Source organism: Phyllobates terribilis, unplaced genomic scaffold (genome assembly GCF_046119375.1).
Source record: "Phyllobates terribilis strain yellow unplaced genomic scaffold, ASM4611937v1 Scaffold_4__5_contigs__length_816908805, whole genome shotgun sequence".
NCBI lineage: Eukaryota > Metazoa > Chordata > Amphibia > Anura > Dendrobatidae > Phyllobates > Phyllobates terribilis.
Window position 1 is genome coordinate 149,292,537 of NW_027362764.1, and position 24,081 is coordinate 149,316,617.

Genomic DNA, 24,081 nt, shown 5'->3' on the forward strand with positions numbered 1-24,081 from the left:
ATCTGGCGGTACCTGTATACTGAAACTGCATCCGGCGGTATCCGAACTCTGAAGCCGCTATGGAGGAACCTGAACCTGTTCTCGAGACTCGTGTGTCTGAACATTTATCTATCCTAGTACTCCGAGTTGTCCGGATTGTTATACCAGTCTCGGAATCCAGCCCTCTCTGTGACTCCGTGTCAGTATCCGTCAGTCTAAACAGAGCCAGAGTCCAGTGTGTGTCTGCATATCTGACCCCTGGGGTCAGCAGCTGCAGTACTGGGGACTGCCTAGGAGTGGTACCTGGTGGCTACCTGCAGCTCAAGCCTGATTCAACCTGCTTACTTTCCTTCTAAGGATTTGCACAAATCTACAAACATAGAAGATCTGTAGTTAGTTCTCAAAGATGTTTGGAACAACCTTCCCACCAAGTTCTCTCAAAAACTGTGTGAATATATACCTAGAAGAATTGAGGCTCTTTTGAAGGCAAAGGGGGGATCACACCAAATATTGATTAAAAGTATATTCCTCTTTTGTTCATTCGCTTTGCTATTTGATAATAGTTTATTTTTTAACGCTTCTATTTTTGTAAGCAGTCTTGGCAGTAATTTTTTCTTTTCTTTTGTACAGTAGTGTATGTACACACACACATTCCACCTAATAGCAAAAAAAATGAAGCTGGAGTGCACATTCATTAGACTGAATGAAGCAACAATTTCCATGGAAGGTTGATATTTGTTATTCCATAATATCCAATTATAAGCTACGCAGTCATTATATCTCTGAGCATCTCATGACCCCGAAACTTGTAATACAATATAATCTGCTTCCAGGCATAGTTTGTAGGTGAGATCATTACTACGAGTAAGTCGGACAGTAGTAGAAGTAGGCCACGGTGCTGAGGAGCTGTGTGTAACGCAAGCAGAACTCATGTCATTGTAGGTGAGAGAGTGGGAATAAATCAGCAGTCCGGACACCCTGCGTAACATGTCACGCCTCATGTGTATGGCCGTATTACTGACCGTACTATATAGACTTACAGCACCGCTGCCATAGGCTCCTACGGGCTCACACTGGACCTTTGTGTCTTTCAGATTTTATACTTATGAGGTGGGGGCGATTTATTATGGACTTCAAGCATACCTGTCATCAAAATCTGAAATAAATATATAGAATTTAAGCCCTTCTCATTACATCCTGACTGGTTTTGGAGCAGAAACTTGGCCCATGACTGTGACATCAGCAAGGTCCTGTCAGTTTGTGTGAGTGTGCACAGGATATATAAACCCTGGTAATTTGAGACAGGTGTGTTCGGTGTGAGGCGTGAGGCCTGTGCTCCGTGTGTGTGGGACACCGTTTGTGAGAGGCCTAGTGAGCCCAAGTGAAGCCTGGCAGCCTGAAAGGCAAAGACTGGATCCTGTGCGGATGCTAGTGGCCTTGGAAGGCAGCGGCTTTGGAGTGAAGCCTGGTATCTGAAAGGTCGAGCCTGGATCCTGTGTGGATGTCAGTGGCCTTTGAGGGAGAGCCGGCTTGGTGAGGAGTCCTGAAAGGCAAAGCCTGGATCCTGTGTGGATGTCAGTGGCCTTTGAGGGAACGACAGCTGGAGACCCCTACCTGGGAAGCCACAAAGCCACAGTGGTGGCAGATTAAATGTACTGCAGCAACTAAACCCGGCAAAGGTAATACACTTTGTTACATGGACTGTGTTATGGACATTAATAATTTATTACCTTGCCGTAGGCTGTAACCTGGAGCAAGTGGGCCTGTGTGCCACTTGGCTCGTGAATATTATAGATATGTGTGTCGGCGTGCCACTGAGTTGGACCCGGTGAACTGTGGCTTATGAAGTAATAAACTGCAGCATCGTGAGAAAAATGTAAAGACATTGCACGTGTACATTGATTGTCGCAGCGAAGCGAGTATCCCCCATTATGATGACTAGCGCTGCCTTACAATGACTATGTAGGGCCATTATTCTGTATGGAGGACTATGTGGGGCCATTATATTGTATGGAGGACTATGTGGGACCATTATTCTGTATGGAGGACTATGTGGGGCCATTATTCTGTATGGAGGACTATGTAGGGCCATTATTCTGTATGGAGTACTATGTGGGACCAATATTCTGTATGGAGGACTATGTGGGGCCATTATTCCGTATGGAGGACTTTGGCTCCTGCTGTCTGGCCCGTGGTTCGGGACAGCCAAAGAACTGGAAATAGTGGCATCCCGCACCATGCAGCTGCCCCCTGCCTGACATCTCAATTTAAAGGGGTTGTCTACTACTAGCTACTACTAGCCTAATAGTAAAGGTTGTGATCAGCGCAGAGATTGAGGACAGGAGGACAGGAGAGGGACTCTGGAGAAACTGTGCATGAGAGGGAACTCCCCGGCCCTATCTGCTCTATGTACAGCAACTCACAGCTAGCAGAATCAGTGTTACATCCACATCCTGTGATCCATCAGTGTCTCTCTTATTACAGACAGATCTAACCTAGTAAAGCCTGTTTCAGACGTCCGTGTTTCCAGTACGTGTGGTGTCCATTTCCATGGGTCTGTGCACATGTCAGTGTGTTTCCACGGATTGTTCCACGAACGCTGACAAGTCCGTTTTATCTCGCAGCATGGGCCGCAAATGTGCAGAGTGATGACACACGGGTGACATCCATGTGTCTTCAGTGTGACACGTACCGGCGCCTAGGAAACAGCGGTACAGTTCGTGCTGCAGGCACCTGTCATCATTGTCAACTGCTTGCGCTGTGATCAGCGCTAGCAAGGGACAATGATGAAAGTAGTATTCAGCTCCCGCTGTGTACTGGTGTAAAAATAAGAATAAAATAAAAAAATCCTTATACTCACCTGTCCTAAGTGTCCCCTGCAGTAATCCACCTGCTCTGTGCTGAGCTTAGTGAGTGACAGGACACCACTCGGTGAGCTCAGCACAGAGTACGGGGCCCGTTCGCTGCAGTGAGTCATTCTCCCCAGCTCCTCGGTGTGAGTAGCCAGGTGGATTACAGCGGGGGACATTTTCAGACAGGCAGTATCTGCAACACAAGGAAATTACAAAATCTCACAGGAGCCCCGGAGAAATATATTGGGTGGGGGGGGTAATAAAAAGTTCTTTAAAGCAGACGTCAACTTTGGGCAATGATTTTTTTAGAAGAGTCCACAACAATGATTAATACGGGGTGAAAAACTGCTGAGACCTTGTGCACTCAGCTGTAGTGTGCAAGCACTTCTGACCATAACACCATTAGCACTGTTGGCTGTTTACTAGTGATGAATAAAAGAATTAAAGGGAACCTGTCTCCAGGTTTGTCCCATAGGAGATAAGGCCACCACCTTTCAGCCCTTATATATGGTACAGCATTATAATATGCTGTATATATGACCCCAATCCGGCCTGCAAGACAAGAAAAAGACCATTAATAATCCTCACCTATGGGACGGCACAATTTTATGGGTTTTGCTGTCTTAGTGCGGCGCCTCCCTTCTTCTTGCGATGCCGTTCTCCTTCTTGCTTTGCTACTTGCTTCAGGTCCTACACACAGTGTTTCCCGGCATCACCCTGCTGCGCAGGTGTACTTCTCTGCTCTGATTAGGGCAGAGTAAAGTACTACAGTGCACATGCGTCTAGACTCTTTGACCTTTCCCGCACTACAGTACTTTGCTCTTTCCTCAACAGGAGCGTAATGACGGGGACACTGTGTGGAAGATGCAGGACGCGTCATCCACACGAAGCAAGTAGGAGGACGGCATCGCAAGAAGAAGGGAGGCCCCAGACGTGGACAAGCAACGTCCATCAGACCAGACCGCCACATAGGTGAGTATTATAAAAGGTCTTTTTCTTGTCTTGCAGGTCAGATTGGGGGCATATACATAGCATATTAGAATGCTGTATATCAGGGCTGAAAGGTGGTGGCCGTATCTCATATAGGACAAACATGGTGACAGATTATTTTTAATATATAACAGTACAACAACCAAGAAAGAGCTGAGACACAAAATATATACAGTATGTATACAGGATGCATCACTAACCTGGTCTAAGGTGGGCAGACACCTCTGCTGGAGTGACCTGACCGTTTGCCTCCTTGCTGCTGGCGACCTGTATCTGTACTGATGGGTGCTCTATGGAGTCGGCTCTGCAGCCCTTGGATTTTAAATTAATAACAGAGTCACATCTTTCACCCTCCATCGAATCCAACATAAAATCCTGTAAGGAGACAATGAAGAAAAGTCAGAGTATTAGCAGATGAGACCTCACAGATGCAGAGAAACCTTGCCAGACAAGTGGCTACAGTAGGAAGCTTTGCATTTCTGCTTTATATCATGCGGTAGGAGGACTGTATTTATGAAGCTGATTTTCTAATTAAAGTGTTATAGAGTTATAGTCCTACGAAAATAAGCTGTGGTTACATAAGACAAGTAAATAATATTTGTTATACAAGTTATCCTATTAGTGAAGCATCATGCTCACAACCGCATTACTGATCCGGATCAGTTCCTTGTAAGGAGGGTGAACTATACAATCTTCACGTTGCAGTAAATGGACTGTATCCTTTATTACTATTTATCAGAAACCTGCCAATGAGCTAGGAGACTGGGCCGAGGATTATTTGTAGTCATTTACATTCAATCCGGTTGAATAACATGGATGATAAAAAAAATGGAACTAGGTGTCACCCGACAATAAAAAAATCGTTCGGTTACTCTAGGATGGAAGCACTCACACGGATATGGGAATGTGGCCTAAGGTCTAGAAGTGGCGACCTTCCCGGTGGGGATGCCATTATCACTGAGACGCCGGCTACTTTACAGATCAACACACAGTGAGGGGTTGAACATTTAGGCCACAAACAAGATAATGGAAACACCGCAGGCTGCACGTTGAAAATCTTCCAGATTCTACACCTGCTTCACATGTGACATGTCCGAATTATGAAATAAACAGCTGTGTAAGTAAAAACTACAGAACTAAAGTATGTGTCCTTTAATGAACTATCCCAGCCCAGCCCCCTCTGCTCCGGGGCTGCATTCTGTACATGGCTGCACTTCCATAAACCTTTCGCCAGCAGGATGCCTGAAACCACTGGAATAAGTCCCAGCTGCAAGGTGTCAAGGAGTCCTGCTCAGATTTAAAGGGACACTCGCATCATAGAGCGGGGACTTGTATTAGAAACGCGGCTTGCAGCAGCCACATGTGATTTTATTCTCCCTCATAAATCCATTTAATGGAGCTTTTCAGTCTGCTGTCTAAAAATTCAATGAGGCAAAAATAGGTCAGAAGTAAGTTTTTATAGCCTCGGCTCGCTTTAGCTCTATTAAAGTGAGTGAGTCTCAATTTTTCCAGTGTAGTCTCAGTTTTGAAGCAGGAAAGGTACACACTTACTGTAGTATAACTTTCTTTAACTCTTGGCAGTCTTGGATGTGCCATACAGCTCTTACATAATGTACCTCAATAACTGGATATGTGAAATAATAGTAGATTAATTGGCAGGGCCAGCGTCAGCACCCGGCGCACCCGGGCAAATGCCGGGGCCCTGAGCAGGCAGGAGGGCCCACTGGCGGTCGCGCACCCCGCTGGGCTATGGGCGGAGGAGAGCGGTGTCAGCGCCCGCCCTTCTCCGCCGCTTGCTCAGGGTCCCGGCAGCCGGATACTTACCTCTCCCTGTGCCTCCGCAGATCAGCTGTCTCAGGTCAGAGGGTGCGGTGACATCTTTACACCGCGCCCTCCCCTGAGCCGTCACAGGGAGCGCTGAGCGGGACAACGCCGACAACGCTGGAGTTCGGACCCGAGCAGCAGGTAGCAGGTGAGGAGAAGGGAGGTGAGTATTTGATTTTTTTTTTTTAATGTATGGAGGCATGGGGCAGTATAAAGAGAAGGGGGGACATCCTGCATGGGGCATTATAAAGAGGGGGGGTGACATCCTGCATGGGGCATTATAAAGGGGGGGGCAGCCTGCATAGTGCATTATGTGGGGGGGAACAGCCTGCATGGAGCATTATAAGGGGGGGGGGCTGTATGGGGCATTATGTGGGGGGTAACAGCCTGCATGGAGCATTATAAGGGGGAGGACAGCCTGTATGGGGCATTATGTGGGGGGTAACAGCCTGCATGCAGCATTATATGGGGGCCAGTATCCTGTATGGAGCGTTATAAGGGGACCGGTATCCTGTATGGAGCGTTATAAGGGGACCGGTATCCTGTATGGAGCGTTATAAGGGGACCGGTATCCTGTATGGAGCGTTATATGGGGGCCAGTATCCTGTATGGAGTTTTATAAGGGGACCAGTATCCTGTATGGAGCTTTATAAGGGGACCAGTATCCTGTATGGAGCCTTATATGGGGGCCAGTATTCTGTATGGAGCGTTATATGGGGGCCAGTATTCTGTATGGAGCCTTATATGGGGACCAGTATTCCGTATGGAGCCTTATATGGAGGCCAGTATTCCGTATGGAGCCTTATATGGAGGCCAGTATTCCGTATGGAGCCTTATATGGGGGCCAATATTCCTTATGGGGCCTTATATGGGGGCCAGTATTCCGTATGGGGCCTTATATGGGGGCCAGTATTCCGTATGAAGCGTTATATGGGGGTCAGTATTCCGTATGGAGCCTTATATGGGGGCCAGTATTCTGTGTGGAGCGATTCACCGGTTTCTGAGCTATTGTGAAATTTGCAATAGATATCACTCATGTAATGTAAGAAGTGAAATCTTTGCATTATATATATATATATATATCTCTGCGGTATCTCTGCATCATGAATCGTGGTATGTGTTAAAGGGGCCCACTGAGACTCTTTCGCCCAGGGCCCAGAAAAACCTGGAGCCAGCCCTGTTAATGGGGTTGTCCACTTCAGGTTACGCTCCCCCGATGAGGTTTTAATGACCACTGCTGCGAAAACTCACTAAAAACGCATATAATCCACACACGACTGTATCAGTAAAGTTTTGCCTAAGTTAAGAACCAGGAAGTACCAAAAACAAAGCAGCTTTATTTAAAACATGACACAACAAAAAGAGACAAAAATCACAGTGTCAAAAACGCGATAAAAATGCAGGGACATAAATGCAAATAATCTAACAGGCGCAGGAGTGCTACAGAAAATCTGCAACCTCAAAAACTCACCAAATAAGTCATCATGGGAAGCCTAAGGCCACGTGCACACGCTGAATATTTCGTGAGTGTTTTACCTCAGTATTTGTAAGGCAAAACCAGGAGTGGAACAATCAGAGGAAAAGTATAATAGAAACACGTCACCACTGCTGTATTTTACACCCACTCCTGGTTTAGGCTTACAAATACTGAGGTAAAATACTGACCAAATACTGAACGTGTGAATGTGGCCTCCTGATCAGACTTTGATGAAAGTGGCATCAGTTTTTCTCAGACGTGGATATAAAAAAAAAGTTTTTCTACCTTCTCCATTCTGTCAGTCCATGAAAATCGTGCGGTCCGATTTTTTTCACGGACCCATAGACTTACGTTGCCGATTTTGAGCCGACACTTGGAGTAAAAAATCGGATATGTGCACAGCCCCATAAAATATCATAGGTACGAGTGCTATCTGATAGAACTTGTCCGAGAAAATCGGTCATTGTGTGCAGATCCTAAGGCCACAGGCCCACTATCAGTATTTGGTCAGTATTTTTTCTCAGGAGTGGGAGCCAAAACCAGGTGAGGTACAATCAGAGAAAAGGTATGACAGAAACAAGTCACCAATTCTGCATTTATCACCCACTCCTGGTTTTGGCTCCCACTCCTGAGAAAAAATACTGACCGAATACTGATTGCGGGGCCATGGCCTTTGAGAAACTTTTCTTTCATCAAAAGTCCCCCATCTATTAGACCGGGGCAACATAGTGACCTTGGTCAAGTGACCCACCACGCAGCCGAAGATTGTAGTATTGCAATGTCACACAGCGACATAATGAAACTGAATGTGGTCATATTGTGATCTGCAAAACACAAATCATCAACAATCCAAACCGGTAGTAAATGTTGGACTACAACACAACCACATTCGCAATCATTATGCTGACGTGTCTGGTCGTGTTGTCAAACTTATATGAAGCCCTAGCTTTAGCTGAACACAATATCACATAATCAGCTGCTACTAAGGCATGTTTCACAAGCCCGACATTCATGGTCCAAGTAGGACCACAAGTCTCCTGACCCTGGCCGCAAGTCTCCTGACCCCACACTTAAAAGCCCCGTAGGCATATATGAGACTGCTGTGTTTGAGTAAGAAGTAGGTCGGGACATTGTGGTCCATACTTGGTTCGTGAAAGTTGAATGTGTGAAACTAGAAAAGACGGGTCCCGGCACTCAATTGACAAAAGCCCGTGAGGGGCTGAAACGTTAACTCTCCTATATGTGGAATGAGTGAACTGACTTTGTACACGTGAGGGCCTGGACCTGCCTTTTCTATCTGTGATTTATTTTCCACGTGCACCATCAAGGACGGCGGCGTGCCGACTACACTAATTCTTTAGAATGTGTGAAACTGGCCTAAAAAAAGTATCCAGATTTAAAGAAAGTCTGTCAGGATAAAATAAGTGTTCAAACCAAGCACAGGCGCTCGCTGCACCCGTGGCATGACTTCTTTTATATCTGATACTGATTTCTACTGCATCTCCGCCCTCTCTTCCTTGATTGACAGCTCTCGCTTTGCAGGAGCCATAGAAGGGTGGGGATCGAAGGAACACAAGTAGGTGAGGAGGTGCACTGAACTGCTCAGCCACGCCAAGAGTGCACTGAGAGCCTGTGCTTGGTTTGAACAGTCATTTTGTGCTGACAGACTACCTTTAAGGCCACTTTCGCACGTTCAGTATTTGGTGAGTATTTTACCTTAGTATTTGTAAGCCAAAAACCAAAATTTTACTCATTGAGGAACTTGAGACAACCCCCTTTAAAATTCATGTGAAGAAGAGCTAAGTCACTAACAACTTGACTTCTTTAGTCCAGTTTTACGAGAAGACTGCAAAGATCACAGATGTAACGTCTCTACCACCTTTCTTTATACACTGCAAATATCGTTTCCTTTTTACGCAATAGGATAAGTAACAAAAGTCAGTTTATAATAACATGAGCTCAGTAACAAAAATATTCCCCAGAAGTGGGTCTGATCCAAAACATGACATCACTGTTTTGAAAGCAAAAAAAGATAATAAGCCGAATATATCTGAAAGTAGATAATAGGATATTAATGGAGGCTTCATGTGACACACACAGAACAGTTTTTCCATGGGTGAATGGGAAAATGATATATAAATTAGGATCACTGCTTCAAAAACAGCCGCTGCGCTTGAAGAAAGAAAGCTACAAGACGTCTCTGTCCAAACTCCTAATACAGAAATGATAGTCAGGGCCTACTCCAGGGTGATAAGATACATATCTCCACTTATGTCCCCACTTCCTTCATACATGTGTTTTTTAATATTAAGAAGACTTTGTCAGCAGGTTTTTGCTCTTATATCTAAGGGACAGAGACCCTGATTCCATCGATGTGTCACTTAATGGGCTGCTTGCTGCAGTTTTGATAAATCAGTATTTTATCAGGAGGAGATTATCACTAGAGGACTGTTAAACCTACTGCCAAGTAGTCCTCCATATGCATGAGTTCAGTATAACCCCACTTATCACCACTGAGTGGAAACTTTCTGCCTATGCACAGTGCACACAGAAAGCTGTTAACTGGAACCTGTCACTTAATTTATGTTGTGCAAACCAGAGGCAGCATGAATCAGAGCCTGGCTGCACAATTGGATTTCAGAGAAAATATAGCTAGATGATCTGTCTGGGGACCATAGCTATAGACAAGACTAGTTTGGCGCTGGCCACGGATGGCTTATCCCCACATAGCTCAAGTTGACTGACAGATCTCTCCCATAAGGAGAGACCTGGAGTGGTGCTAGGAGAAGCCGGATGACTTGTCTTGCCTGTGGCTATGGTCCCCAGACAGATCTTCTAACTATATTTTATCTGAAATGCAATTGTGCTGCCAGGCTGTGAATCAAATTTTGACACACATTTTTTTTTTGTACAAAAATGTGTAACTTTTTAATTTTTAGGCTTGTAAGATTGTCTCTAAATCAACCATTTATTGGGTCATTGAGAATTTCAAAGGGAGCTCAGTTGCTATGAAAAGGCTTCAGTGTGCCCAAGAAAGTCCAACAAGTGCTAGGACCATCTCCTAAAGAGTATTCAGCTACAGGTTCAGTTTAACGCCAGTGCAGAGCTTGCTCAGGAATGGCAGCAGGCTGTAGTCAGTGCATTTGCACGCATAGTGGACAAAATCTTTTGCAAGTTGGCCTGGTGTAAAGAAAGGCAGCAAAGAGGCCACTTCCATCCAAGAAAAACATCAAAGACAGACTAACACATGAGTCCTGTGTCATGGCAACAGTAAAGCATTCTGAAACCATTCATGTGTGGGGTGGCTTTTCACCCAAGGGAGTGGGCCTACTCATAATTTTGCCTAAGAAAACTGTCATGAATAAAGAATGATTTCTAAGCATCCTTCAAGAGCAACTTTTCCCAACGATCCCAAAGCAATTTGGTGATGAAAAATGCTTTTTACCATCATGATGGACGACCATGTCACAAGACAAAAGTGATAACTAAGTGACTTGGTAAGCAAAACATTAAAATTGGGGGTCCATGGGAAGGATTCTCCCAAATTCTCAATCCGATTGAAAACCTGGGGTCAATCCTAAAACAGCAGGAGGAAAAACAAAAACCCAGGAATTGTGATATACTCCAAGCACTAATTAGGCAAGAATGGGTTGCTATCATTCATATCCACCGATCCAACTTATCTGTATAATCATGTCATGACCAGGACTGATTCTCAATCCCTGGATATAAACAATGAAGGTTCTCATTCAATTTACATATGTAGATTACAAATTAAGGCACAAAGTAGATTAGAGAAAAGTTTAGGTTTTTGGTTAATTTCATCCAATAACACAGTGACTACAAACAAAATCAACTGACCAGTCGAGAGGTCACCAACTGGTAGCACTCCAGCAGTTGTGAAACCACAGCTCCCAGCATGCTCTCACAGCCTGCAACGTCTGAGAGATGCCGGACATTGTAGCTCCACAACAGCTGGAGAGCCAGATAGTTATCCCCTGGATGAGAGCTCAAACAACCCAGTAATAGATTAAGCACACACCTCTTGAGTACACCATCCACATTCGGGGCCCAGTGCTAAGCATGTAGTGCATGTAGCTGCATTGGAAGAGGAACACTTGTTTTCAACTGAAAGAAAAAACAGAATATGCAAGAAAAGGTAAATGCACAGTCTGGGTAGCTCAGTCTCAATTACAGGCAAATTAATACATTTAAATGGAAATAGTCACAAGGTATTGAGCCACTAAACCACCATTATACTAGGGTTTACTATACATGGTCATGTCAAAAATGTAAGTCCCAGAGAGGAGTCTGGGATTCTGAAGAGCAGTGTGCGCATGTGCTTGGGTAAGAGCAGAGGTCAGCACACTTCACATGTGCGTAGCAAGGTGTTCTGCCTCCGCCTAGTCTACGGCATATCATGCGCCAAATGCTCTTGGGGAAGAGTCCCGGGTCCATCTTGGGTCCTTCATAAGCACTTTTGACATGGACATGTCTAGAACATTAAATTAAATGCCAGCTGCTCAAAAGAAAAACACAAACACTATGGTGCAGTTCTTTTTCTAATGTCCAATTCATGCTTCTTTAGAAGATCCTTTCAACTGCTGCTCAAAAAGAATCATACACAGCATTCAAACAGTCTATATATTGGACTTTCCTTGAATGAGCCTCTCTGCTCCCCACCCAGTACACATTTTGACTATACTGTATGAATATTCCCTAGCAGCAATTGATTGCATTGCAGCATGGTATTTGGAGAGAAGGAAGCAAAACAAGGTAATGAAGTTATATTCCAAAAAATCAATTTGCAATGTGTGAACCATAAAGAATGTTGCAAATAAAATTGTAAAAAATCTATGAAGCCCTCTACGGAGAGGGGACATATCACCCTCACACTGAACATATTGGATTAATTATAACTGGGGCAGTGTAAAAAGAGCTGGAATTTCTACCTCTATTGAACTAGCACCTCCTGCCGCGAACAGGTAATTACAGGAGGGTATCTGCTGACAACCAGCCACCAAGTCTAGGATTCGTATACTCAGAAGTGGAGAAGTACGCCTTCAGAGGAAGGGGCTTCCTCAGTTATGAATATTGGGGTTTCCATAGATCCGATATTTATGGGAGATATATTTTTGGAGCTGTAACGAAGTGACATAACGCATTCACTCATATCACTGTGAGGCCGGCCAACCACCTCCAAATGAATATCGGCAAGGTGGATGACAATACAGTTGAAACCAGAAGTTTACATACACTACACACGTGGTCAAAATTGTTGGTGCCCCTATTTTAATGAAAGAAAAACCAACAATGGTCATAGAAATAACTTGAATCTAACAAAAGTAATAATAAATGAAAAATCTATGAAAATGAACAAATGAAAGTCAGACATTGCTTTTCAACCCTGCTTCCACAGAATTTAAAAAAAAATTAAACTCATGAAATAGGCCTGGACAGAAATGATGGTACCCTTAACTTAATATTTTGTTGAACAACCTTTTGAGGCAATCACTATAATCAGACGATTCCTGTAACTGTCAATGACACTTCTGCACCTCTCAACAGGTATTTTGGCCCACTCCTCATGAGCAAACTGCTCCAGTTTTCTTGTGTTTGAAGGTTGCCTTTTCCAGACGGCATGTTTCAGCTCTTTCCAAAGATGCTCAATAGGATTTAGGTCAGGTCTCATAGAAGGCCACTTCAGAATAGTCCAATGTTTTCCTCTTAGCCATTCTTGGGTGTTTGTAGCTGTGTGTTTTGGGTCATTATCGTTGCAAGACCCATGACCTGCGACTGAGACCAAGCTGTCTGACACTGGGCAGCACATTTCTCTCTAGAATCCCTTGATAGTCTTGAGATTCCTTTGTACCCTGCACAGATTCAAGACACCCTGTGCCAGATGCAGCAAAGCAGCTCCAGAACATAAAAGAGCCTCCTCCATGTTTCACAGTAAGGACAGTGTTATTTTCTTGATAATGCTTCATTTTTCCGTCTGTGAATATAGAGCTGATGTGCCTTGCCAAAAACTTCCATTTTCGTCTCATCTGTCCATAGGACATTCTCCCAGAGGCTTTGTGGCTTGTCAACATGTAGTTTGGCAAATTCCAGTCTGGCTTTTTTAGGATTTTTTTTCAAAAATGGTGTTCTCCTTGGTCGTCTACTATGAAGTTAACTTTGGATCAAACAACGACGGATGGTGTGATCTGACACTGATGTTCCTTGAGCTTGAAGTTCACCTTTAATCTCTTTAGAAGTTATCCTGGGCTCTTTTGTTACCATTCGTATTATCCGTCTCATTGATTTGTCATAAATTTTCCTTCTGTGGCCACGTCCAGGGAGGTTGGCTACAGTCCCATGGATCTTACATTTCTTAATAATATGTGCAACTATAGTCACAGGAACATCAAGCTGCTTGGAGATGGTCTTATAACCTTTACCTTTAACATGCTTGTCTATAATTTTCTTTCTAATCTCCTGAGACAACTCTTTCCTTTGCTTCCTCTGGTCCATGTTGAGTGTGGTACACACCATGTCACCAAATAGCACAGTGAGTATCTGTAGCCCTATATACAGGCCCACTGACTGATTACAAGATTGTAGACACCTGTGATGCTAATTAGTTGGCACAACTTCATTTAACATGCCCCTTTTGTCACATTATTTTCAGGGGTACCTTCATTTCTGTCCAGGCCTATTTAATGAGTTTATTTTTTTTAAAAATTCTGTGGAAGCAGGGTTGAAAAGCAATGTCTGACTTTCATTTGTTCATTTTAATAGATTTTTAATTTATTATTACTTTTGTCAGATTCAAGTTATTTCTGTGACCATTGTGGGTTTTTCTTTCATTAAACGAGGGGTACCAACAATTTTGACCACGTGTGTATATAAAAAGACACATATGCATGTTTTTCTCAATATCTGACATGAAATCAGAATAAGTCTTTCCCATTTTAGGTCAATTAGGATTACCATAATTTTTAATACTTGCCAAATGACAGAATAATGAGAGAGAATGTTTTAAGGCATTTTTTATTACTTACTGCAAAGTCAAAAAGTTTACATACATTTCATTAGTATTTGGTACCATTGTCCTTAACCCCTTAATAACATTTGACGTACTAATACGCGTCTGTGCCCTGGGACTTAAGAGCCAGACCCGTATTAGTACGTCATGGCGATCGCGCGCGCACACAGGCTGTGCGGGCGCGATCGCCGCCGGGTGTCAGCTGATTGTCACAGCTGACACCCGGTACTATGTGCAGGGAGCGGTCCTGCACCGCTCCCAGCACATTAACCCCCGCTATGCTGCGATCGAAGTCGATCGAAATCGATCGCGGCATTGCGGGGGCAAGGGGAGGTGATCGCCGATACTCACCTCCTCTTCCGGCTTCCAGCGCAGACTGCAGCGGCTTCCCGGGTGTTGCCATGACGACCCGATGTCGTCATGACAACATCCGGGTCACCAGAGAGCAGGAAGATTGCTTGGACATGCGCAGTGCATCTCCAAGCAATCTTAACACTGTGCACTTCTGACAGCCTGCATGGCATAGGGATGGTGCTCCATTCCTATGCCATGCAGGCGATCAGAAAAAAAAAAGTGAAAGTCCCAGAGTGGGACAAAGTAATAAGGTGTACAAACTGTCTGAAAGTGGAAAAAAAAAAGTGCAAAAATATTATAAAAAAATAAAAAAAATAATACACCAAAAATAAAAATATAATGTACCCATCAATAAATATTATTATAAAAAAAATAAAAAAAAAAACAATAAAAGTACACATATTTGGTATCGCCGCGTCCGGAACAGCCTGACCTATAAAACTGTCCCACTAGTTAACCCCTTCAGTGAACACGGTAAAAAAAAAAAAAAAAAAACGCAGCAAAAAACAATGCTTTATCACCATACTGCCAAACAAAAAGTGGAATAACACGCGATCAAAAAGACGCATATAAATAAAAATGATACCGCTGAAAACGTCATCTCGTCCCACAAAAAACAAGCCGCCATACAGCTCCATCAGCCGAAAAATAAAAAAGTTTCAGCTCTCAGAATAAAGCGATGCTAAAAAATATTTTTTTCTATAAAATAGCTTTTATTGTGTATAAGCGCCAAAACATAGAAAAATTATACAAATGTGGTACCGCTGTAAACGTACTGACCCGAAGAATAAAGCTACCTCATCAATTTTACCACACGCGGAACAGAATAAAAAAAAAAAAAAAAAACAATTCCTGAATTGTTGGTTTTTGTTTATTCTGCCTCCCAAAAATCGGAATAGAAAGCGATCAAAAAATGTCACGTGCCTGAAAATGGCACCAATAACAACGTCAAGTTATCCCGCAAAAAACGAGCCGTCACATGACTGTCTGCCAAAATCTGGAAAAATTATAGCTCTCAAAATATGGCGATGCAAAAACTAGATTTTACAAAAAATGCGTCTTTTAGTGTGTGACAGCTGTCAGTCATAAAAACCCCATATGATTCTGGCATTGCTGTAATCACACCGACCCGAAGAATAAAGTCGTCTAATCACTTATACCGCACAAGGAACGGCGTCAAAAATAAACTCTTGGGTTAGGATTGGGCTAGGGTTAGGGCTGGGTTTGGGGCTAGGGTTGTGCTGGGGTTAGGGCTGGGTTTGGGGCTAGGGTTGTGCTGGGGCTAGGGTTGTGCTGGGGCTAGGGTTGTGCTGGGGCTAGGGTTGTGCTGGGGCTAGGGTTGTGCTGGGGCTAGGGTTGTGCTAGGGCTAGGGTTGTGCTAGGGCTAGGGTTGTGCTAGGGCTAGGGCTGGGGTTGGGATTTTTTTCAAAAGTAAGAAAAAAAGATGACGATATGGTGACTAGTGTTGAGAGCAAGTGCTCGCTACTTGAGTTTGCATCTGGTGCTCTGGTATGCATTGAGTATCGTGGGTATTTGAGTGACATGCTCGAGTCTCTGCCCCATATGCTTCGCGGCCAAAAAACTTTACGGGGATTGCCTGCCATGCACGAGCGATCCCCGCATGTTTTTTTTTGGGTGCCTAATAACCGTGAAACATGCGGAGCAGGGACTCGAGCATGTCACTCAAGCACACGCTGTACATGGTGCATACCTGAGTACCCGATGCAAACTCAAGTAGCGAGCACTTGCGCTCAAGAATAATGACAACTTATTCAATATGATGACCTAATGTAAGCAAATTCTGTGCCGTACCTCTGGGTTCAAAATGTTCACTATACACCTTAATAAAATCCTTGAGGGGTATAGTTTCCAAAATGGGGACACTTGTGGGGGAGCTCCACTGTTTAGGCACATCACGGGCTCTCCAAACGCGACATGGTGTCCGCTAACAAATTGAATGGAAAATCGGCTCAAATTGTTAGAGGACACCACATTGCGTTTGGAGAGCCCCTCTGTGCCCAAACTTTGGAGCTCCCCCACAAGTGACCCCATTTTGGAAACTAGACCCCCCAAGGCACCTATCTAGATGCATAGTAAGCACTTGGAACCCCCAGGTGCTTCACAAATTGATTCGTAAAAATGAAAAAGTGAAAAAAAAAACACTTTTTCATTTTTATGAATCAATTTGTGAAGCACCTGGGGTTCCAAGTGCTCACTATGCATCTAGAAAGGTGCCTTGGGGGGTCTAGTTTCCAAAATGGGGTCACTTGTGGGGGAGCTCCAATGTTTGGGCACACAGGGACTCTCCAAATGCAACATGATATCCGCTAACAAATTGTCGGCTCAAATTGTTAGCGAATATCATGTTGCATTTGGAGAGTCCCTGTGTGCCCAAACATTGGAGCTCCCCCACAAGTGACCCCATTTTGGAAACTAGACCCCCCAAGGCACCTATCTAGATGCATAGTGAGCACTTGGAACCCCTAGGTGCTTCACAAATTGATTCGTAAAAATGAAAAAGTGTTTTTTTTTTCACTTTTTCATTTTTACGAATCAATTTGTGAAGCACCTGGGGGTTCCAAGTGCTCACTATGCATCTAGAAAGGTGCCTTGGGGGGTCTAGTTTCCAAAATGGGGTCACTTGTGGGGGAGCTCCAAAGTTTGGGGACAGAGGGGCTCTCCAAACGCAATGTGGTGTCCGCTAACAATTTGAGCCGATTTTCCATTCAATTTGTTAGCGGATACCATGTTGCATTTAGAGAGTCCCTGTGTGCCCAAACATTGGAGCTCCCGCACAAGTGACCCCATTTTGGAAACTAGACCCCCCAAGGCACCTATCTAGATGCATAGTGAGCACTTGGAACCCCTAGGTGCTTCACAAATTGATTCGTAAAAATGAAAAAGTGTTTTTTTTTTCACTTTTTCATTTTTACGAATCAATTTGTGAAGCACCTGGGGGTTCCAAGTGCTCACTATGCATCTAGAAAGGTGCCTTGGGGGGTCTAGTTTCCAAAATGGGGTCACTTGTGGGGGAGCTCCAAAGTTTGGGCACAGAGGGGCTCTCCAAACGCAATGTGGTGTCCGCTAACAATTTGAGCCGATTTTCCATTCAATTTGTTAGCGGATACCATGTTGAATTTAGAGAGTCCCTGTGTGCCCAAACATTGGAGCTCCCGCACAAGTGACCCCATTTTGGAAACTAGACCCCCCAAGGCACCTATCTAGATGCATAGTGAGCACTTGGAACCCCTAGGTGCTTCACAAATTGATTCGTAAAAATGAAAAAGTGTTTTTTTTTTTCACTTTTTCATTTTTATGAATCAATTTGTGAAGCACCTGGGGGTTCCAAGTGCTCACTATGCATCTAGAAAGGTGCCTTGGGGGGTCTAGTTTCCAAAATGGGGTCACTTGTGGGGGAGCTCCAAAGTTTGGGCACACAGGGGCTCTCCAAACAGAACATGGTGTCCGCTAATTATTCAAGCAAATTTTACAATCAAAAAGTCAAATAGCGCTCCTTCCCTTCCGAGCCCTGCCGTGCGCCCAAACAGTGTTTCTTCCCCAAATATTGGGTATCTGCGTGCCCAGGGGAAATTGCACAACAAATTTTGGGGTCCATTTTTTCTTGTTACCCCTGTGAAAATAAAAAAAATTGGGTCTAAAGTAACATTTTTGTGAAAAAAGTTAAATGTTCATTTTTTTCTTCCACATTCAAAAAATTCCTGTGAAGCACCTGAAGGGTTAATAAAGTTCTTGAATGTGGTTTTGAGCACCTTGAGGGGTGCAGTTTTTAGAATGGTGTCACTTTTGGGTATTTTCTGTCATAAAGACCTCTCAAAGTGACTTCAAATGTGATGTGGTCCCTAAAAAAATGGTTTTATAAATTTTGTTGGAAAAATGAGAAATCGCTGGTCAACTTTTAACCCTTATAGCTCCCTAACAAAAAAAAATTTTGGTTCTAAAATTGTGCTGATGTAAAGTAGACATGTGGGAAATGTTATTTATTAACTCTTTTGTGTGACATATCGCTCTGATTTCAGGGCTTAAAAATTCAAATTTTGAAAATCGCAAAATTTTCAAAATTTTCGCCAAATTTCCGTTTTTTTCACAAATAAACGCAAGTGATATCGAAGAAATTTTTCCACAATCATGAAGTACAATATGTCACGAAAAAACAATCTCAGAATCAGGGGGATCCGTTGAAGCGTTCCAGAGTAATTACCTCATAAAGTGACAGTGGTCAGAATTGTAAAAATTGGCCCGGTCATTAACGTGCAAACCACCCGCGGGGCTTAAGGGGTTAAACTGAATGACTTGGGTCAAACGTTTGGGATATCCTTCCACAAGCTTCTCACAATAGTTGGTTAGAATTTATGTCCCTTCCTCCTGACAAAACTGGTGTAACTGATCCAGGTTTGTAGGTTGTCTTGCTCACACCTGCCTTTTCAGCTTTGCCCATACTTTTTCAATAGGATTGAGATCAGGGCTTTGTGATGGCCACTCCAAAACATTGACTCTGTTATCCTTAAGCCACTTGGTTACCATTTTGGCAGTATGCTTCGAGTCATTGTCCATTTGGAAGACCCATTTCCGCCCAAGCTTTAACTTCATGGCTGAAGTCTTGGAGATGTTGCTTCAGTATTGCCACATAATCTTTTCTCATGATGCCATCTATTTTGTTAAGTGCACCAGTCCCTCCTGTCCTCCTGCAGCAAAACAACCCCACAACATGATGCTGCCACCCCTGTGTTTCACAGTTGGGATGGTGTTCTTAGGCTTCCAAGCTTCTCCCTTTTCCCTCCAAATGTAATGATGGTCGTTATGCCTAAAAAGTAAACTTTTAGTTTCATCAGACCAAAGGACCTGTCTCGAAAAATTAAGGTCTTTGTTACTGTGTGCATTTGTAAACATTAATCTGGATTTTTTATGTTTGTTTTAGAGTAATGGCTTCTTCCTGGCAGAGTGGCCTTTCAGCCCATGTTGATACAGTACTCGTTTCACTGTGGATATTGACACAATCTTACCAGCTTCCGCCATCATCTTAACAAGGTCTTTAGCCTTTGCCCTTGGGTTGATATGCACATGTCGGACCAAAGCATGTTCATCTCTGGGACATAGAACTCGTCTCCTTCCTGAGTTGTATGATGGCTGGACATTCCCATCTTGTTTGTACTTGCGTATAATTGTACAGATGAACGAGGCACCTTCAGGTACCTTCAAATTGTACCCAAGGATGAGCCAGACTTGTGCAAGTCCACAATTCTCTTCCTGATATCTTGGCTGATTTCTTTAGACTTTCCCATGATGCTACACAAAGAAGCAGTGTGTTTCAGGTGTGCATTAAAATACATCCACAGGTGTGTCTCTAATTAACTCAGTTGTTCCCAAAAAACCTATCAGAAGCTTCCAAAACACATGACATCATCATATGGGCAGTCCAGAATAGTTTAAAGGCATAGTAATCTTAGTGTATGTAAACTTTTGACTTTGCAGTATGTAATAAAAATGCCTTAAAAGATTCTCTCTCTCTCATTATTCTGGCATTTGGCTAATATTAAAAATGATGGCAATCCTAACTGACCTAAAACGGGAAAGGTCTATTCAGATATTGAGAAAAACATGCATATATGTCTTTTTATATAGTGTATGTAATTTTAAACTTCTGGTTTCAACTGTATATATATGTATATACAGTACAGACCAAAAGTTTGGACGCACCTTCTCATTTAAAGATTTTTCTGTATTTTCATGACTTTGAAAATTGTACATTCACACTGAAGGCATCCACATGTGGAATTACAGTGCCTACAAGTAGTATTCAACCCCCTGCAGATTTAGCTGGTTGACACATACGGAATTAACTTGGCATTGTGACATTTGTACTGTAGATCAGCCTGGAAGTGGGAAATGCACTGCAGCAAATTTTGTTTTTGTTTTTTTTTTGTTTGTTTTTTTAAAACGTAAAAAGTTAATTCAGAGTGTCATTTATTATTCAACCCCTCAAACCACAAGAATTCTGTTTGGTCCCCCTAAAGTATTAAGAAGTAGTTCAGGCACCAAGAATAATGAGCTTCACATGTGTGGATTAAAGATCTCTTTTGCCAGCCTTTTCTGACTATTTAAGACCCTCCCCAAACTTGTGAACAGCACTCAGACATGGTCAACATGGGAAAGACAAAGGAGCATTCCAAGGCCATCAGAGACAAGATCGTAGAGGGTCACAAGGCTGGCAAGGGGTACAAAACCCTTTCCAAGGAGTTTGGCCTACCGGTCTCCACTGTTGGGAGCATCATCCGTAAGTGGAAGGCTTATGGAACTACTGTTAGCCTTCCACGGCCAGGACAGCCTTTGAAAGTGTCCTCCCGTGCCGAGGCCAGGCTTGTCCGAAGAGTCAAGGCTAACCCAAGGACAACAAGGAAGGAGCTCCGGGAAGATCTCATGGCAGTGGGGACATTGGTTTCAGTCAATACCATAAGTAACGTACTCCACCGCAATGGTCTCCGTTCCAGACGAGCCCGTAAGGTACCTTTACTTTCAAAGCGTCATGTCAAGGCTCGTCTACAGTTTGTTCATGATCACTTGGAGGACTCTGAGACAGACTGGTTCAAGGTTCTATGGTCTGATGAGACCAAGATCGAGATCTTTGGTGCCAACCACACACGTGACGTTTGGAGACTGGATGGCACTGCATACGACCCCAAGAATACCATCCCTACAGTCAAGCATGGTGGTGGCAGCATCATGCTGTGGGGCTGTTTCTCTGCCAAGGGGCCTGGCCATCTGGTCCGCATCCATGGGAAGATGGATAGCACGGCCTACCTGGAGATTTTGGCCAAGAACCTCCGCTCCTCCATCAAGGATCTTAAGATGGGTCGTAATTTCATCTTCCAACAAGACAACGACTCAAAGCACACAGCCAAGAAAACCAAGGCCTGGTTCAATAGGGAAAAAGTCAAGGTGTTGGAGTGGCCTAGTCAGTCTCCTGACCTTAACCCAATTGAAAACTTGTGGAAGGAGCTCAAGAATAAAGTCCACATGAGACACCCAAAGAACCTAGATAACTTGGAGAAGATCTGCATGGAGGAGTGAGCCAAGATAACTCCACAGACCTGTGCCGGCCTGATCAGGTCTTATAAAAGACGATTATTAGCTGTAATTGCAAACAAGGGTTATTCCACAAAATATTAAACATAGGGGTTGAATAATAATTGACCCACACTTTTATGTTTAAAATTTAATAAAATTCAACTGAGCAACATAACTTTTTGGTTTGTAAGATTTATGCTTCTGTTCATAAAACCTACTCTCGTTTGCAGTTTGAAGGCTCTAACTTATTTGCATCTTATCAAACCAGCTAAATCTGCAGGGGGTTGAATACTACTTGTAGGCACTGTATATACTTAACAAAAAAGTGTGAAACAACTGAAAATATGTCTTATATTCTAGGCTCTTCAAAGTAGCCACCTTTTGCTTTGATGACTGCTTTGCACACTCTTGGCATTCTCTTGATGAGCTTCAAGAGGTAGTCACCGGAAATGGTCTTCCAACAATCTTGAAGGAGTTCCCAGAGATGCTTAGCACTTATTGGCCCTTTTGCCTTCACTCTGCGGTCCAGCTCACCCCAAACCATCTCGATTGGGTTCAGGTCTGGTGACTGTGGAGGCCAGGTCATCTGGCGTAGCACCCCATCACTCTCCTTCTTGGTCAAATAGCCCTTACACAGCCTGGAGGTGTGTTTGGGGTCATTGTCCTGTTAAAAAATAAATGATGGTCCAACTAAACACAAACCGGATAGAATAGCATGCCGCTGCAAGATACTGTGCTAGCCATGCTGGCTCAGTATGCCTTCAATTTTGAATAAATCCCCAACAGTGTCACCAGCAAAGCACACCCACACCATCACACCTCCTCCTCCATGCTTCATGGTGGGAACCAGGCATGAAGAGTCCATCCGTTCACCTTTTCTGCGTCGCACAAAGACACGGTGGTTGGAACCAAACATCTCAAATTTGGACTCATCAGACCAAAGCACAGATTTCCACTGGTCTAATGTCCATTCCTTGTGTTCTTTAGCCCAAACAAGTCTCTTCTGCTTGTTGCCTGTCCTTAGCAGTGGTTTTCTAGCAGCTATTTTACCATGAAAGCCTGCTGCACAAAGTCTCCTCTTAACAGTTGTTGAAGAGATGTGTCTGCTGCTAGAACTCTGTGTGGCATTGATCTGGTCTCTAATCTGAGCTGCTGTTAACCTGCGATTTCTGAGGCTGGTGACTCGGATAAACTTATCCTCAGAAGCAGAGGTGACTCTTGGTCTTCCTTTCCTGGGGCAGTGCTCATGTGAGACAGTTTCTTTGTAGCGCTTGATGGTTTTTGCAACTGCACTTGGGGACACTTTCAAAGTTTTCCCAATTTTTCGCACTGACTGACCTTCATTTCTTAAAGTAATGATGGCCACTCGTTTTTCTTTACTTAGCTGCTTTTTTCTTGCCATAATACAAATTCTAACAGTCTATTCAGTAGGACTATCAGCTGTGTATCCACCAGACTTCTGCACAACACAACTGATGGTCCCAGCCCCATTTATAAGGCAAGAAATCCCACTTATTAAACCTGACAGGGCACACCTGTGAAGTGAAAACCATTTCCGGTGACTACCTCTTGAAGCTCATCAAGAGAATGCCAAGAGTGTGCAAAGCAGTCATCAAAGCAAAAGGTGGCTACTTTGAAGAACCTAGAATATAAGACATATTTTCAGTTGTTTCACACTTTTTTGTTAAGTATATAATTCCACATGTGGTAATTCATAGTTTTGATGCCTTCAGTGTGAATGTACAATTTTCAAAGTCATGAAAATACAGAAAAATCTTTAAATGAGAAGGTGTGTCCAAACTTTTGGTCTGTACTGTATATATATATATATATATATATATATATATATATATATATATATATATTCCATGCATTGGAATCTGATGTGCATATACTATACGCTCACTGTGAGCTCCCCAATATCTGGCCTAGTAGTGCAAGCAGCTGTGGGCTCGTCCATCAATCGTCAGTGAATTGTTTTAACGATTGGAAGCGGCGGAGTGTTAGTTCGTGATCATCTGGCAACAGCAGGGGGATATCTGTAGAATTCCCCGGCTGTTCCCTGACAAAGAATAATAATAAAAAAAAGTTTAGATACTCTTTAAGAAAACTAGATAATTAAAGTTCCGACATAGATAAAGCAATTTGAACATCATGAATAGAAAAATGGCACAATTGGATCCATTTTTGTGTTATAACCATATTGTTATACTGCGCTTTTGACATATGTAACATTTATATAAAAAACAACATATACAACTCATTGCCTACCAATTAAAAGAATTACCCACACATGACTTTTTAGAAAAGCTATGATTGATTTTAGTAAACTGCTAAATTATTGGTCTGCTATTGATGTGATTCTAAAAGTTCTTTTCTAACCTGTTAATTACACGTCGAGCTGATTTTCATTGAATTACAGTGGATCACAGTTGGTTACAAAGCTTAAAGGGGTATTCCAATCTCTCAATATGTAGTAGGTGTAATAATAATAA

At 43.3% G+C, this 24,081-nt stretch overlaps 1 protein-coding gene across 1 annotated transcript in view; it reads right to left on the bottom strand.

Moving 5' to 3' along the window:
* Nucleotides 1-24,081, bottom strand: part of ITGB8 (integrin subunit beta 8) — a 147,469-nt gene that overhangs the window by 74,416 nt on the left and 48,972 nt on the right. Inside the window, exons 2-3 of the mRNA XM_073677835.1 lie at nucleotides 11,165-11,250; nucleotides 4,022-4,196 (exon numbers count right to left, since the gene is read on the bottom strand). Of these exons, the coding sequence (XP_073533936.1) occupies nucleotides 4,022-4,196; nucleotides 11,165-11,250 (261 nt within the window). The remainder of the gene's footprint in view (nucleotides 1-4,021; nucleotides 4,197-11,164; nucleotides 11,251-24,081) is intronic.